The sequence below is a fragment of the Onychomys torridus genome, chromosome 15 (genome assembly GCF_903995425.1).
Source record: "Onychomys torridus chromosome 15, mOncTor1.1, whole genome shotgun sequence".
NCBI lineage: Eukaryota > Metazoa > Chordata > Mammalia > Rodentia > Cricetidae > Onychomys > Onychomys torridus.
In genome coordinates, this window is record NC_050457.1 from 46,729,646 (window position 1) to 46,745,656 (window position 16,011).

The window sequence follows — 16,011 nt, forward strand, 5'->3', positions numbered from 1 at the left end:
CTATAGGGAAGGTTAACCAACATGGCATACAGTAGGAACTAAACAAATGATGTCACCGTACCAAAAATGTGGGACTTGTGACACTTACTCAGGAAGTTGACAAAGCGCCCTGAGGAGAGGGGAGCCCTGTGGGGAAGTGGACCCAAGGAGGTAAACACGGAACTGAAGTGTCAAGAATGCCCAGGTCTGACATTCAGGTGACCCGCGTGTAACTGAAGGGAGTCACACCTGAATGTGCCAGTCATTAAAACATTTCCATTGTGTTAGAACTAGGTAGGACAAGGGTGAGCATCATTCTTTTCTGAAGTCAATAACTCTCTTACTCACCTAAAGGGAAAGAACATGCTCAAGGGAGATGAAATAGAGCGTGGCAGACAAAAATTCCAACATTGTGTAGATAGGGCAACTCAGTAGGTTTGTTTATGACCTACCTTTGGAGCCCTGCCTCAATCGTTTCAGGCCCTGCAAAGAACCACCTGTTCATACTTTCCCTGGATTGTTTGTTTTATGTGCATAGACATATATACATATATGCATATGCATCATACAAAACAAATAATATATACATACTTATATATACATATACCAGCTGTCCATTGAGCAGATGTGCACTGCTGTGAAGTTATACCTTGTTTTCAAGCCATCAAAGCAATGAACGAATGCTTGCCTGGTTGCTCTATCAATGTTATTTGACTCTTGCTGTGACCAGGTTCTCCCAAGCCACCTAGCTTGATGTGCACCAATGGCTGACAGGCCAGCCAACAAGGTGGGCAACCCAGAAGTGGCTCTGAGTCTGGTCTTTGGACACTACCTAGTCATCTTCAGGCCCTGCATGTGGTGACTGACACTTTCAGTAATGTCCCTTTCAAACCGTGGTACAGGGTACTTTACTAATGTCTGACCTCTTCCTCTTCTCTGGTGCCTGAAAGTGTTACGTGGTCAGACTGAGTGGGGAAGGGCATCCCGTGACATTTATAAAGCTTCCTGACTGGTTTTGTGCTCCACACAGGACAGACTAGAACGAAACAAACCACAGTAAAACTGAAAGTCACGCTCATTTCGGAGAAGCACTTGGATTTCTGTGAGCTCAAATCGACGCGCTGAGAGCTCCGTTGCCCTGCTCACTCCTGTCCTCTGGCAGGAATTCCGAGGATAAGTGAGCGCAAAGGACCTGAATTCAGGTGAGTGTAGAAAGTTGGAGTGTGTCCTATTACCTCAGGGTTTCTCTCCCATCTGTGTGAAAGTGGGTTTGTGCACCCTAGAGAATAGAGAATAGCCTACACTCTAGCTAGGCCTCACTGACGCAAAGTCCTCAAGGCTAGAATCTTTTGTTCTGATTTCTTTTTTTTTTTTTTTTTTAAAACAAGGGCTCATGGAGGTCACACAGCCAAGAACTCATTATCAATCTGAAAATGGCCTTGAGTTCCTGATCTCTTTGCCTCCACCTCGGAAGAGCTGGGATGAGAGGTGAGTTCAGCCACACCTTCCCTGGAAAGGTCCGGATCTTACAATATGTAAGTGACTATGTTTTTGCCTATGAGCTGTGATATAAGGCTTCATTGCTAGGTTGTCTCACGGAGGCCGAGGCTTGCAGAGCCCAGAGAACACTCGATGGAGGTAAGAGTTTGCATTCTCGTTATCACTAAAAGCTGGTTGTATTTGACCACACACTTGGGCCTCTACAAAAATGACTTCATTTCATTTTCACAAAATCCTCCCAATTAGCCTTTTTTTTTTTTTCTTTCACAGAAGAGGAGCCAGAGGCTAGGAGAAGGTAAATGACTTGCGTGAGACCACACAGTCAAGGGGATCAAGTGTGTGGAACCCCAAAGACCCTTGAGGCTCTATTTCTCAGGGTGTGCTTTCTAGAACACTTGGGGGGGGTGCTCGATGCCAATACGATCCCGGTGTGTACCCACACTAGCTCCATCAGAGCCTGGGGGTTGGGCAAGCCCAGGAATCTACCTTTGGGACAAGCTGTCCAGTGGGTGCCAGTTTCTTTTTTAGACCACCTGCCTTTATCATAATCCTGCCTGTTCCCAGCCCGGTCTAGACTTCCCTTGCATCTGTGTTGGGTGGATGGGGAGAGAAGGATAAGCACTCAGATGAAAGTGCCCAGTGAGCAGCAGTGGGTGGCTCCAGATGTTGATGCCAATCGTAGCCCTGCCTGGGCCCCAGAAGTGTACACAGAACACAAGAAATCCCACAGAGAGCTGCAGCAACTCAAGAAAGAAATGGTAACCTAGGGGATGAGTCTAAGCTGGAACAAGCTATTAGCAGGGTGGTAGGGGTGAGAAGGGGCTGGCAGGGATTCTTCCAGAGCCTGGGGTTAGAGCTGAGCTGGTGACAGCCAGTTTTCTCAGGTCTCTATTCATTGAATTCAGCTGGCAGTGGAGGGGGAGCTGGGTCACCCCACCCTCCACTTAGCTACTGTTTTAGTTCCCCTTTCTGGGTACAATCAAGTGCTTGAGGCCCCGGGTGAGGTTAACCACAGGAAAACCACAAAGAAATGCCTTTGAAGCAGAGAGCCCACAGGGTGGGAATACCTCCTCCTCATCTGACCTTTGGGCCAGTGAGGAGTGGGGAGCAGTGATGGGGTCACAGGTCGGGGAGAAGGCACAGTTGGAGAGGGGCGGGTACCCCTCACTTTTCAATGTCTGCTCTTCAGCTACATACTACGACAACGTCCCCCATCACGGGGCTGAATCACAGAGCAGGTGTGGCGTTACAGTCACATTTCCTTTCAAAGTGTCTTTTCTTCAAATTAAACCGCTTCATGTTAACCTCACCTAGACGGCAGTACCTCCATTAGCCCCAGCACACAGGACAGCACACATGACGGACCAAAGCCCTGGAATCCAGGCTTCATCGTGTCTGTAGGTCAGTTCTCTCTCTCTGTTACATTTCCTGTTAATTTCTTATTATTTACCGAACACTTGGGGGTTCTCACCAGAGAGGGGGAGTGCTAAGGGAATAAAAGCTTAACAACCAACCCCCATCATGGGGAAAATACCCAGAGTCAGAGCAGAGGCTCCCAGCAGGCAACTGAACCTCCTGGTTGCAATGCAGCCAGGTCAGGCTGGGGCCTGGAGATCGATGACATTTTTAACAAGTTCCCTAAGGGTGTTGTGGCTTGGTGGCAAGCACCTTCACAGTCTCAATGCCCTGGATTTTCATATTTAACAAGGCAGCCCCTGCCCTCTAGAAACTGAGCTCTCACTCATTCTAGAAAAGAGAAGGATGGGGAGAAAGTGTCCAAGTGATTCTTTAGCTACTGCATAGCCATCCAGTTGAAAACTTGGAGAGCCTTATAAACTAACTTAAAAGAAGTGAGTGCTGCTGGCCAGGCATGGTAAATGCTTTTATCCCTGCACTAGGGAGGCAGAGACAGGCAGTGCTCAGTGACTTTAAGGCCAGCCTGATCGATATAGAAAAGTTCCAGGTCAGCCAAGACCACGTAGTGAGACCCTGTTTCAAAACTAAAATAAAAAAAAAAAAAACATCCACTCACCCAGACAAGCACACACACAAATACAAACAATTTAAGAAGTGAACCCTTAAAAGAGGAAGTCAGAGCCTCTGGGACGGCCTTATTAGTTCCGCTGGAGTATTTAGGAAGATCCAGGTGTTGGGTTGCTCCGTAGAGACAGGACTCTGCCTTTTGTTGTTCTCACAGCAGCATACCACAAAACAGCACGTGCCCTAAGGCTCTGGAGCTAAGTCAGGCAGCTGGAACTTAAAGGTTCCCGGAGGAGTCGATTTTCAGATCTTCCCAAGCTGGCCAGTGTCACTTCCACGCTTCTAGTCCACACGTGGGGAGCATACAGCAGGGACACACTACAACAACCTGCTGGGAATTGCTCTGCAGAGAGCCATGTAGTTAATGTGGAGACTTTGCCAAGCAGTTCCCTCTGAAGCTACTCCAGGGTGCCACGGCAGCTTGAACCCACTAAGACACACACAAACACACACACACACACACACACACACACACACACACACACACACATATATGAACAAGTATGACAGCAGTCCAATAAAACTTGGAATAAGTTGGCAACATTGGGGAGTGGTGTGAATTTGCCTGACAGGCATAGGTGTCGCTGATGGGGAAGAAAAGGAGACTCAAAGGAGGCTGGTGCCCTTGACGACTGCCACCTCCAGGAGAGTGTGCTGGGGGCCACTCTTGCCTCACGTTTCCACACAATCTGCACTGTCAGAGAAGGCTGAAGGCAGAGCTGGGGAGGAAGTTACCTGAACACCAGCGCTCCATCCCGAAGGCCCAGGGAAATAAAGTCACTGTTGGGCCTCAAGGGGCTGTCTCCCCTCCACAGCAACAGGCCATCCTTGGCGGTTGTCTTAAACCTCATGAAGGCATTTGATCTTGATCCAGACACCCTGGAGGAAAGGCACAGGGGAAGTCCATGAAATCAGCCACCAACATTTGTTTCGAGTCAACCCCGCCTCCCCTAAGCAACCCGATGTGGAGATACACTTCCCTCTCTGCGTCTCCATGCACCAGGGGAACAGAAGGAGCATTACCTCTACTAGTTACACCATTCATAAAAAGTTCTGGATGCTCAGTGAACAGCAGTGTCTGACCCTACGAGGGGACACTTACAGAGTAAGACATTGGCCAATGTCACGGTCCCAAGGCAGGTAGCCTTATGCACCAGACTTTTTCCTTTCCTGCCCTGCTACTCCACGGCTCTTGGGAAGCTGCCCTTCATTTCCCAGCAAAAAGCGGGCTTCACAATCGCCACAAGGCTCAAATCAGCAGTTTCTTGGGGCTCTAATCATGGCAGTGGAATGCTAGTATGGGCAGCAATGGCTGCCCTTGGGGCCGTTCTGGAGAGGGAGATGGACAAAACGCCCGGTCTCAAAGGAGGGGACTTGATGGGATGGCTGTTGGTCTTTGAAGGATGCCATGACAGAATCTTAGAGGAAGGCACAGGAAGCAACAAAGGGAGTGGGGGTCAAGCAGGATGGCTTCTGGGCTAAATGCATGGCTGGGAAGAGGCTCCAGGGCTTCTGTGTGCCTGTCTATTCCTAAGGCTAGTTTAGTAGTTTTCTGACAGTTAATTGATGTGGCCTGAGGGTCTCCAGCAAAAGGTGAGGCAGAAGGAAATATAAGTCAATATTGCCATCAGCAAGACACTACTAGAACATAAAGCCAAGGCTCTTGGAGTTCAGATGTCCAGCTCTTCCCAAGCTGGCCAGTGCCGCTTCCACGGCTTTTACACTGCAGATAGGACATATATAGTAGCAACCCACTAGAACAAGAGGCACAGAATAGTTCAATTTTCCCCTGACCCATTCTGGTAAGAAGAGTGGGGAGGATGTGTTTTTCTTTCCATTCTCCGATCTGTGGTACCATCCCCTGTCTCCCTCATACCCAGTTCCCAAGCTGTAATTGCATTCAATAGTGAATGCTGGTGGGATGTCTGTCTAGGCTTGCCACAGCCTGGTCTAGATAGGAAGGCATCAAGCTTGTCTTCCTTATACAGGAGGCCCACCAGGCCAGCTACAGGCAATTCAACTCTAAACAGTTTCCCGGGAACCTTCTAGTCTCTGTCTCTGAATCCATGTTCTTTCCCTCCGACTGGCATGAATCAGTCAAGCCAATTCTGTTGCTCTTATCAATGCTTGAATTAAGAGCAGACATATAACTTATTATCCAGTTTACCAGGAGACCTCTGGGGAACCTTCCTTCTCCTTGATGAGAGTCCTTTACACTTCCATAGGACATTGCCCTATTTGATCATCATCCTACCAGTGTCCCATGAGCAGCTAGAATATACGGGGAGTGACATGGCAGACATGTAACTGAGATCGTGGGTCTCTGATGACACAGCAGACGCTCTGGATTACTCCTCTTCCTGTTTAGGACATTTGAAGCTGTTTATGTTACTTGAACCTCTGAAGGCATCAAACTGAAGTAGATCATGAACACTTCCATTTGTATCCCTTCACACAGGTGTACATGTACCTGCCTGTACACACCAGCACGTGTACTCCGGTAGAGTTTCTGATTTAAGGCTTCTCCATCTCCTGCTACCTCCACAGCGCTAGCTCCCCTTAACGGTCGGTGGCCTCTGACTGTGGTGATATTGTGTCGTGCTACATCTGGCTAAGCACTAGAGGCTGACGACTTGGACTCCTTACCTAACACTCTGCTTTGGGGGGCACTGAATGACCTATCGTTGGGAGGGGAGGGAGGAGGGAAGAAGGTAGACCTTGGCTGGAAAGGCATCTTACTTAAATCCTCATACCAAGGCAACAAACAGAAGCTGGGATTAGGGAAGTTGAAGCAGGGTCCACCTCCTCCCACAAATCATGCCTGCCTCTCAATCCTTACTAAACAGTCCATCATCTGAGAACCAAACATTTAAACATATGAGACTATGGTGGCCACCCACATTTGAACCACTATAATACTCTGATAGGCCTCCAGTCACCCCAAATGACCCAGGGAATGATCTTCCAATCAACTTTGCTTCTCAGAACCCGAAATTCTGACCTAAAGCAGGGAGGCTTTAGATCAAAGATTTGTCATCTGTTACTAGGTGCTCAATCTAAAGGGAAAGGAAAATTCTAGAACCATTTTGCTAGTGATTGGTGGTAGATGAACATGATCAATGACAGAGCACCAAGGGACGAATGGAAGTTGCCAAGAAGCTTGGCTGAACAGAGGGTTCTCTAAGAGTCAGCTTTACTCCTTGCCACATATACAGGCTGCTTGAAATTTTAGCCCATCCCTGCCTCCAGGGAACAAAAGCTGTCACTCGGGCATCTGTGTCATGCCTTCTGTCCCTGTGTCACGCTCTTCTGCCCACATGAGGAGAACTGTGTGCAGTCTCCACTGTGCAGGCAGAGCCACACACAGGAGGACAGTCGACCTCTGCTCATGAAGACATGGGTGCTGGTCTGATATGCAATGGCTCAGAGCTATTTGTCTGGTTGGGAGCAGCTGAGACCTTCTCCAACTGGCTCCAGGCAGATCTGCAGGCTATGGCACAGAAGAGCCGGAGCTAACAGCCCCACTAAGGTCATGGGGGTGGGGGTGGGCTATGTCATCACACTCCGGCTGTAGGAGCATCCAATTCCTTCTGCCTCTCAAACTGGAGCATTGCAAATCCCAGAGGCAGGTCACATTCTTCCAGGCCCTTTGACCAGAAAAAGTTTGGAGTGTTTATAATGAATTGGGTTGTTTGGAAGATTAACGCCTCCGAGTTTAGTTTATGTGTTTTGTTTTGTTCTTGTTTCTATGTTTTATTTCATGTGCCCTCCTCCTCCCCAGCCCATGTTGGGAATTATTATCTGGCATGGAAGATAAGGATACGTGACGTTGACATCCAGGGAATAAGCAAGCTGCTGTGCTGGCCCATTACCTCTTGAGGATATTTGGATTGTCGTATGTCAGGTAACTGCGCCCGATAAACTGGGGGATCTCGATGGCCTCTGTAATAGCTGAGACAGAACAGAAAATGAAGGTTAGGAGGCAGGCTGACCTCTTGACCTCTGCACTCATACACATGTCAGTAACATGGCAGGAAAGCTATGCATGGAATGTGACATTTGACAACTTGTCAGCCCCTTCCTCTTGGCTGTGCATGTACTGGCCTGGCTCATGGCAGCCTGACCTGGTGGCCTGGCAGTGGTTTCTCCCCTCTCTCCCTTCTCTGGGAGCTGGCGGTCAGTGTCACTGGCCTTGGCACTGCTGAGATGACTTTGCAATGTGCTGAAACTTGAACTGTCCCCAATGCTTCTTGGAAGCTGGAGGAGGGCCTGAGCCATGTGGAGAGCAGCTGGGGATAACCCCAGAGTGTTGCCAAGGGAGGCAGAGAAAGTCATCCCCAAACAGACCCAGAGGAGTTCTTTATTTAGGGATCATCTACTGAACCCCTACAGCTCTGATGTGGAGAGAATGGGGAGCAAAGCATATGAACTCGGATTTTTCACTCAGACATGTGCGTGCTTACAAAGCCTTTGCCCTGAACCCATGAAGAAGCATGGAAAGTGGAGCAGGCCTGGCTTTCTCCATTTCGGGATGGGGAAAATGAGCCACAGAAAGAGGCTCCCTGGCTAAGACCACAGCAGACCCTGAACCAGAGTGGCTCGTCTCCTTCTGGCTCCTGCCCACCCCTTACTTTCCAGTATTTCAGAAATGAATTTCCTTCCTCCCAGTTTCTCATCACTTGGTGTCCCCGAGGAATCACCCTTGCACACACATCAAAAGAACAGGCGTGTGTGGTGTCACAAACTGGGATGTCACAGAGAGGATCTCTGCTAGAGAAATAATTTTCCTCTTTGGAAAGATACAGAGGTAACAGCTTAAAGAGACCAAGGTAGAATGAATCTCACATCCAAAAAAACCAGACCAAACCAAACCAAAACCAAAACAAAAACAAAAACAAACAAACAAACAAAAAAAAGCGTGTAAAAGGAGAGAATAATTGGCTGATGAAACAATTATAGCTTCAAGGAGATGTGTGGTTGATATAAAGAAGACATGGTGTAAGAATGCCACACCCAGGAAAGAAAAACGTGTCATTTGATGCCATGGACAACGGCAGGAGTTTAAATTCGACTCTTAAACATAAAAAAGCCAATGAGAGAGAAAGGTTGGTTGATAGACAGGCACTGGGCCAGGAAAAGGGGAGACACGTGAACCGGGAAAACTAAAGGGGGGAAGCGGGAAAGAGAGGGATGAGCTCCCAGGGCTTGGAGCAGCAGTGACAGGCTAAGGAGGAAGGGTGCAAGGTGGAGGAAGATGAAGATGAGAATGAGGAGGAAGAGGAAGAAGAGGAGGAGGAAGAGGAAGAAGAGAAGGAGGAGGAAGAGGAAGGGGTAAAGGAAGGGCTCTTGGTAGAGAGATGGACCAGATCCTTATTTCAGGAACTGTGTGCTGGTAAGGATATAGAAGGACAGTGGCCAGGCTGACTGGCATAGGACCAGTGCCCAAGCTTTCTGGCATAGGACCAGTGCCCAGCTGACTGGCGTAGGAGTCTGACCCTGGCCTAAGCATAACCAAGAAGGCCCCAGTGGGCTCTGCTCACTCCAGTGGGGGAGAGGTACAGCTAGGCTCCATTGCTGCTGTTGTGGGCCTATGGCCAACAGACATCCTGCCCTTTGGACTCCTTAAAATGGTCATGATGTGTTTGTCACAAGTCAGCTCTGCAAACAGAGCCTCAGGAGGCATCTGTCTGTGGGGGCTAAGTCCAGCTGCCTGCCAGCTAGAACCCCCAGCTCAGCACTCTCTGAGATACAGCTAAGAGAAAGCCAGCTTGGGGGCCCACTCTGGAAGGTAGGATCCTTGGTACCTTAGTGGGTGTGTCTGATGCCCACGCCCACTCACCCCACTGCCCTTCAGCTTGCCGTTGGCTGCACTGTGCTCATGGCCTGGCCAGAGCAGGCAGGCTCTGGCAGGAGCCCATGTGGTTCAGTCTCTCCCAGGACTTACTGTACTTACTATTGAGACAGTAGTTCCCACACTCTGCCAGGTGCCAGCGTGAAAGAGAAAGGGAGAGTCAGCACTCAGACATTGTACTCTACACGGATCACTGGGAACCAGACCTGCCTGCGTCACAAAGCCCTTTTGTGGATCCAGAACGGAATGGAGGATGGGCTTCTGCAAGAGCCCTTGGAAGTTTCTTCAGGATATTGCTGGTGTTATTTCCCCACTAGGAGCTTATTGCAGAACCAAGAATGCAACACGTATATCATAAGCTCCTACAACTCCACCTTCAACCCATCTTTCTACTATACCTGGAAAAATGGGGCTCTGCTTGTTACTATTCTCTGGCTTCAGCCTGCACACATAATCAAGGAACAATAAGCTAGCCAGCCACACATCCGTCCAGTGCCCTTTGTGGGATTCTGGAGACTAAGCTTTCTTGTGATTAACTAACAGTGAGGCATTCTCCAGAAACCACACCATGAAATACCATGGCGATGCCCTCAATTTAGTCAGTGCATGCAGGCATGCAGGTAAAAAGCCATTCCATTCAAAAACACCAGCTTTCGGAGTGACCATCAAGCCTGTTTCTCAACTTTCACAGGTTAAGTTTTATTATAAACAAGTTTACATTTTAACCTAACCTTCAGACCTGACCTTTTCTGCGTTCTTTCTTTTGTGGCAATGGCCTGACGCAGGATGAAAATGTCTTGGCATCCCCTCACATCTATATGCTAAAGCACCTGCTATCATGTGAGGTTAAACAGAGAGGACGGTGAGGGTGTCGTTGTCATCTCAACCTCCAGGAGGTTGGTAGGTAGCACTGCTTCTGGGTACACCTCATGGCCAGGGAACAATCAGACTGGTCAATTGATTGACAGTCAGGGCAGAATATGCCCTTCTAGGGCAGTTTACTTAGTACATAATCCTTTGGTGCACAGGCTGAGCACATCCAATCCCCATAAACTCTGAAGCTTTTTAAATGCCAAGACCTGGAAAGTTCCACACTCGAGACCATGGCATGGGTCACACTCAAAAGGTGGGCATGCTAAAAATGCTGCAGGAATTTGGTTCTACATAAAGGGTATTTATTGGAAACACAAATATCTCATATTTAGATTTGGGTCCCATCGTCAAGATATCAGTCACTTCATGTATATGTAAATATTCCAAATTCTAAAAAAGTCTGTAATTGGAGATGTTTTTGGTTCGAAGCACTTTGGATAAGGCCTATACAACCCAATTTAGTGTCCACGATATATAGAGACAAATAAAACCTTTGTCTCTCCAAATTGGCCTGAAACTAACTGAAGATCAGTGTAGCTCAAACACACTTGTTTTTCCAGTGTTTAATGATCCTAAGAAAATAAATTCCCAGCAGTATGCATGACTTGCGTGTTTTAGTAGCAAGTTCTTATGAATAGCCTTTAAAAAGTGAGGTTTATATCTACTGAAGCAGTTTTCTTACACAATGAAACCAAAAGAAAAAAAAAAGAAAAAAAAAATTTTAATCACCCAAATCAGTTCTAGCAATATGTGAATCTGCTAAGTTCAGCATAAAACACCCAAGCACTGATCTTGTGCTGAATCCGAATTGCTCAGGCAAGATGGATCTTCGAAGAAGACCTAGCCTTGCTCAGGAATGTTATGCCTTAGGCTCAGGCCCTGCCTCCGAGGTCGTTGGCTTTGTGGAATGATGAACAGCCCACTTGCTATGGAGAAATGGCCCCATCTAGTGGCCTGCCTGATTCTGCACCACCTGCGTCGGAGCCATACTCAGAACAGGGATCACAGCTAACAAGTTATTTTTGGGGAGTGACCTGTTTGCTATGGGTTAAGAGAACCTCAAGAAAAACAACTGTGTCCTGTGTTCACCCCCGAGGCACTTCAAATACAGAAAAGGCTCTGAGAAGTCCCACGGAAGAGAGAGCTGTGTGAACTGAAGTTCCCCTAAAAAGCAAGCAATCCCCCCACCCCGCCCAAACACCTATGTAAAAGATTCTGCAAGGCTGATTGACAGATCAGAACTTCTGACTGGACAACTGAACTGTTGCAAACCCAGAACCAAATCATCTGGTGCTATCTTTAGCCTCTTTAACTGCCACCCATTGTAAAGTCTTCGTGACTATCACATGAAACCCTGGGATGCATTTACAAAGCTAGACGCTAAGAATGCCATCAGACAACATCTGATACCGAGAACATGAACTTCCCTGCTTTCCTGTAACCTACTTATCTGATATTCCCACCAATGAATTTTAATTATGCCTTGACTTATCACCATTTCCCCCTATAACTATTAACACCTCAGGAAACCATTACTACCTTGGAACAGGGTATTGGAGGCAGTCTGAATGTGTGTTCCTGGCGATCTGAATTCACGAGTAATGCCACACATATTTGGCTCCAAAATAAACTATTTCTCATTCCCTTTGAGGCGAGAACTGTGTGTTGAGTTAATTGCTGTTAACTGTTTAACTCAGATTTATCCAAGTTTATCTGACCACAGATCCCAGCTGTCTTGTTCTTGTGAAAGCACCTGTTGGTAAGTGTTGGGGAGGTTGTAAAGGGAGAACTGCATGGAAAAAAATCAGTTACTGATTTCCACATGGTTTGAAAGGCTGGGCTCTAATTATCGACAACTTACTTAGACACAGGAACCTGGAGGGACTGAGAGCCAAGATGGATAAGTGTGATGAGAATTCAGAAAAAAGAAAGGTCCCATGATAGAAACAGATCTGGGGGTTAGCCTTGCCGACATCCCTCTTGAGAAGGAATCTCACTATAGTAGCATTGCATGAGGGGCTACAGTTTGGGGGGAAAGATTTCTGAAACAGAGTCTGCAAATCAGCGGTATGGAGACCAATGAAGCCTAGCTTTATGGTTTTGTTGACACCTGAAGTGATGGCTGAGGTAGAGAAGGACCTCTCATTCCGCTAGCTTTATGGGGTCTGAGGTTGACACTGGGAGACTTGATTCTATGCAGCTTCAGATGCTACTGAGGAACCTCGGCCTGTGGACCCTCTCAGGGGCTATGTGGGCACTATTGCTGCTCCCTCCCACCTCACAGGGAGGACAAAGTGTGCGTGCATGTGTGTGTGTGTGTGTGTGTGTGTGTGTGTGTGTGTGTGTGTACTCCCCATGGTGGTCTGCAGGCCTGCACAGGTTTGGAATCTTTTTCTCACCCCATCTTCACAGGACATCAAAAGATGAGACATGTCAGATGTCCTGACTACAGCCCTGAGGAGTATAGCAAAAGCAGAGAAACACTCTAGAAAATCATCTTCCTCCTGGAGGAAGTGCAGTTCCAGAGGCTTATGTGAGGTCTGGTTCTGGGTATTAATGCAATGCTCCACTCCTTAAAATAACATCAAGAATAAGAAAAATCAGAGGACATGCATGTAATCACAGCACTTGGGAAGCTGAGGCAGGAGTGTCTGCAATGAAAGGTCATCATTGGTAGTGAGTACCGGGCCAGCCAGAGCTTCACAGCAAGACCAGGTTTTAAAAAAATAAAATCATAAGCAACAATAACAAAAACTCCAGACTAGTCAAACTTCTGTGCAGAGTGTTTAGAACAGGTTCTCGTTTTGGAGTTTAGTTTAGTTATGAAGTAGGAAAATTTCCAGCTGTAGTGTAGAATGACACAGGATTCTCCCTGACAACCGCAGGTGGTTTCTAAGCATTCTTGCTCTTTGAAACTTTGTCTCCACCCCAGCTTACAGTGTCTTCCCTCACTAAGGAATATGGCCACGGCCTATCTCCCTTCCCTTTCTTTCCAACCTTTCCGATGGAGAAGATGCCCAATATCACAGCAGCATTAGAGGTCATGACTCACAGTTCTGTGCCTACTACAACCCGAAGAAACTGTCACAGAGCCCCTTTAATCCTCCCAGGTCATTGTCACAAGAGAGGAGATATGGGATGTAGACAATACCTCCCATATACAATCCTTCCTGGCATTCGCAAAGCCTCCATGTCCTAAGCAGAATTTTCATTTCAGAGCTGGAAGGGATACTAGGGCCACATGCAGGGCAGCTGATGGTTCACCAGCCTCTAGCCTTCTTTGCCAGTAAAGAGCCCTGGCCTACTCCTTCAGATCTTGCAGGAGCCTAGGTTCTTGCTGAGGTCTGCCCTCCCATTCTGGTGAGACCTATTTCTCACTGGCCATGAGCCTAGAGTCCCAGAGCCACGATGTGAACATGGTATATCTGATCCAGATGAAGTTCTGTATCAGGACACAGGGCTACCAAGGGCATAACCTGCTCTTTCCTTCTCTCTTTAACCCCCAAAGCTAAGTGTTCATATAACCCATACCCTATATTGAGACAATTAGTGTCAGAAACAAGATATTGTGACCCTCCAGACTTAGGGCCAACACTGAAGGATGAGCCCTAAATTCAAATTTTGTTCATGTGTGTGTGTGTGTGTGTGTGTGTGTGTGTGTATGTGTGTGTGTGTGGTATGTGCACACATGTCTGTACTTGTGTGTGGAAGACAGAGGTTGACATCAGGTGTCTTTCTCAGTGACTCTCCACCATTTATTATCTTTATTATTTATTTGTTTATTATTTTTGAGACAGGATCGCTCACTGAGGCTGGAGCTTACCAGTTCCACAAGACCAGCTGGCTGATAAGCCCCAGTATTTTCCTATCCCCATGTTTCAAGTCCTGGGATTTTAAGGCATGTCCTCTCACACCAGGCTTTTTACATGGGTGTTGGAGAGCTGAACTCAGGTGTTTGTGTTTATACAGCAAGTACTTTATTAGCCGAGCCATTTCCCCTGACTCCAAACCCAATTTCCAAAAGGAACAGGCCACTCCGGAAGTAGCCCCTCCTCCAAATATCACCCGTTAGCTCCTGAACACTGTGCTTGTTAGAATTAGAATCTGAGATTCATAAACAGTTACTCTTCTTTGCTTTAATAAAAAAAAAAAAAAGGGTGATGTCATGCTCTGTCCGACTCCAGAAGTCATTTTAAATGTAAGAGATGCTACTGAAGCTGTTTAACTGGCAAACTGACACCTTTTGTATTTTCCATGACCACTGTAAATAATTCCTTTACCCTCACATATGCAAAATATCCACCTGTAAAATTTAGAGTGTTCTTGTTGTGGTAAAAATCAGGCATCTGTAACAAGTGGAAACACGGGAAAGCAAGTAGAGGCTCTTTCCCAAGTTCACTGACAAATTTCCTTCAGACCTGTTTGCTTTAGTCAAAAACTAGCTCTAAGGCAGGCGGGTCATTCTGAGGTTAGAAATAAGACGGTTGATGTAGTGTAGACTCTGGGCGTATAGTGTAGACTCTGGGCGTATATGGACAGGCACAGACAGGCCACCGCTAGATGTCAAGACCATGGCTTCTGCTTCCCTGAAGTAGGTATAGGAAGAGTCAAGTAGAGTCTGTGGTCTGGGGCCCACCTAACCTTTCAGACGGGGACTTTCACAGCACCTGCTAGAGGAGCTTATTTTTCTCATCAGTAATAATAGTGGCTAGTATCAGTGTGGCCATCAGCAGGCAGCCTCTACATGTTTCTAGACATTGCCTCATTTAGTCTGCACTGCAGTTCTTGGCGAATGAGAACATTGAGACACAGACTGGTACAGTCTCAGGGCACAGAGCACTGGACGGAAGGTTGTGTACACTTAACTTTGGAGAACTAATGCACTGTTCATTTCTTCTTCAGCAATTGTAGTAGCTTATATGATGTAATAGCTAGCTACCTGATATGTTACTGAAGCTGGTGATCAAAATGACCAATATAGCTGTACCTGTAATACCAATTCTCCCCTTAAGAGTACTGCTCTTACCGTCCCTGGGATTGCCAGCATCTTGGGAGGTTGAGGCAGTAGGTTTGTAAATTCAAGGCCTACCTGGACTATAGATGAGTTCAAGGCTAGCCTGGGCCACTTAGTGTGATGTTCTTTCAAAATAAAAAACTACAGAAAGGGCTCAGTATATACTTCAATGACAGAGTGTTTGCCGAGTGTGTGTGAGGCTCTGGGTTCAAGTCTCAGTACTGTGGGGAAAAAATTAAAATGAGTGGTCCCCATAAATCAGTTTGTGGCCTCCATGGCCTCCAAGAAGCCAAGCCAAGACCCCAAATGTACCTTTCTGGCAGTTCAGGCCCTCGAAGCCCAAGGGACAGTCACACTCATAACCCTCCTTCCTGGGCCGACAGCTTCCCCCATGGGCACAGGGGGCCCCCACACAGGGGTGGGCCGCATTCTCCACATTCACACCAGATGTAAAGTCGTGTTTCACATGGATGGTCCGGTCATTCAGGATGATCTAAGAATAGAGAAACACAAAGAAATTTAAGACTTGGGGAAAACAAACTTGCAGTTTACCAACCTGAGCTAAATATAATGAAGGAGGTTAACAAAGAAAGAAGATCTGCATGCTGGACTGGTGGTCCTTCAAATGAAGGGCAATGGAAAGGTCCTTGGGGGAAGCTGTAGAGGAGGGCCCTCTGCTGTGATCAGTTACCTCTAAAAACCAAAGCAGTCCACCTCACAGAGACACTCCATGAGACAGGAAGTAAACAACTCA

At 47.3% G+C, this 16,011-nt stretch overlaps 1 protein-coding gene across 3 annotated transcripts in view; it reads right to left on the bottom strand.

The window, feature by feature from the left end:
• The window catches only part of Egflam (EGF like, fibronectin type III and laminin G domains), a 179,429-nt gene that overhangs the window by 5,722 nt on the left and 157,696 nt on the right, over positions 1–16,011 (bottom strand). For 2 of the 3 annotated variants that reach the window (XM_036207339.1, XM_036207341.1), the window contains 4 exons: positions 15,570–15,750; positions 9,473–9,496; positions 7,392–7,470; positions 4,255–4,398 (listed from right to left, as the gene is read on the bottom strand). In XM_036207339.1, coding sequence (XP_036063232.1) covers positions 4,255–4,398; positions 7,392–7,470; positions 9,473–9,496; positions 15,570–15,750 — 428 coding nt within the window. The remainder of the gene's footprint in view (positions 1–4,254; positions 4,399–7,391; positions 7,471–9,472; positions 9,497–15,569; positions 15,751–16,011) is intronic. The other variant, XM_036207340.1, reaches the window with a different exon arrangement.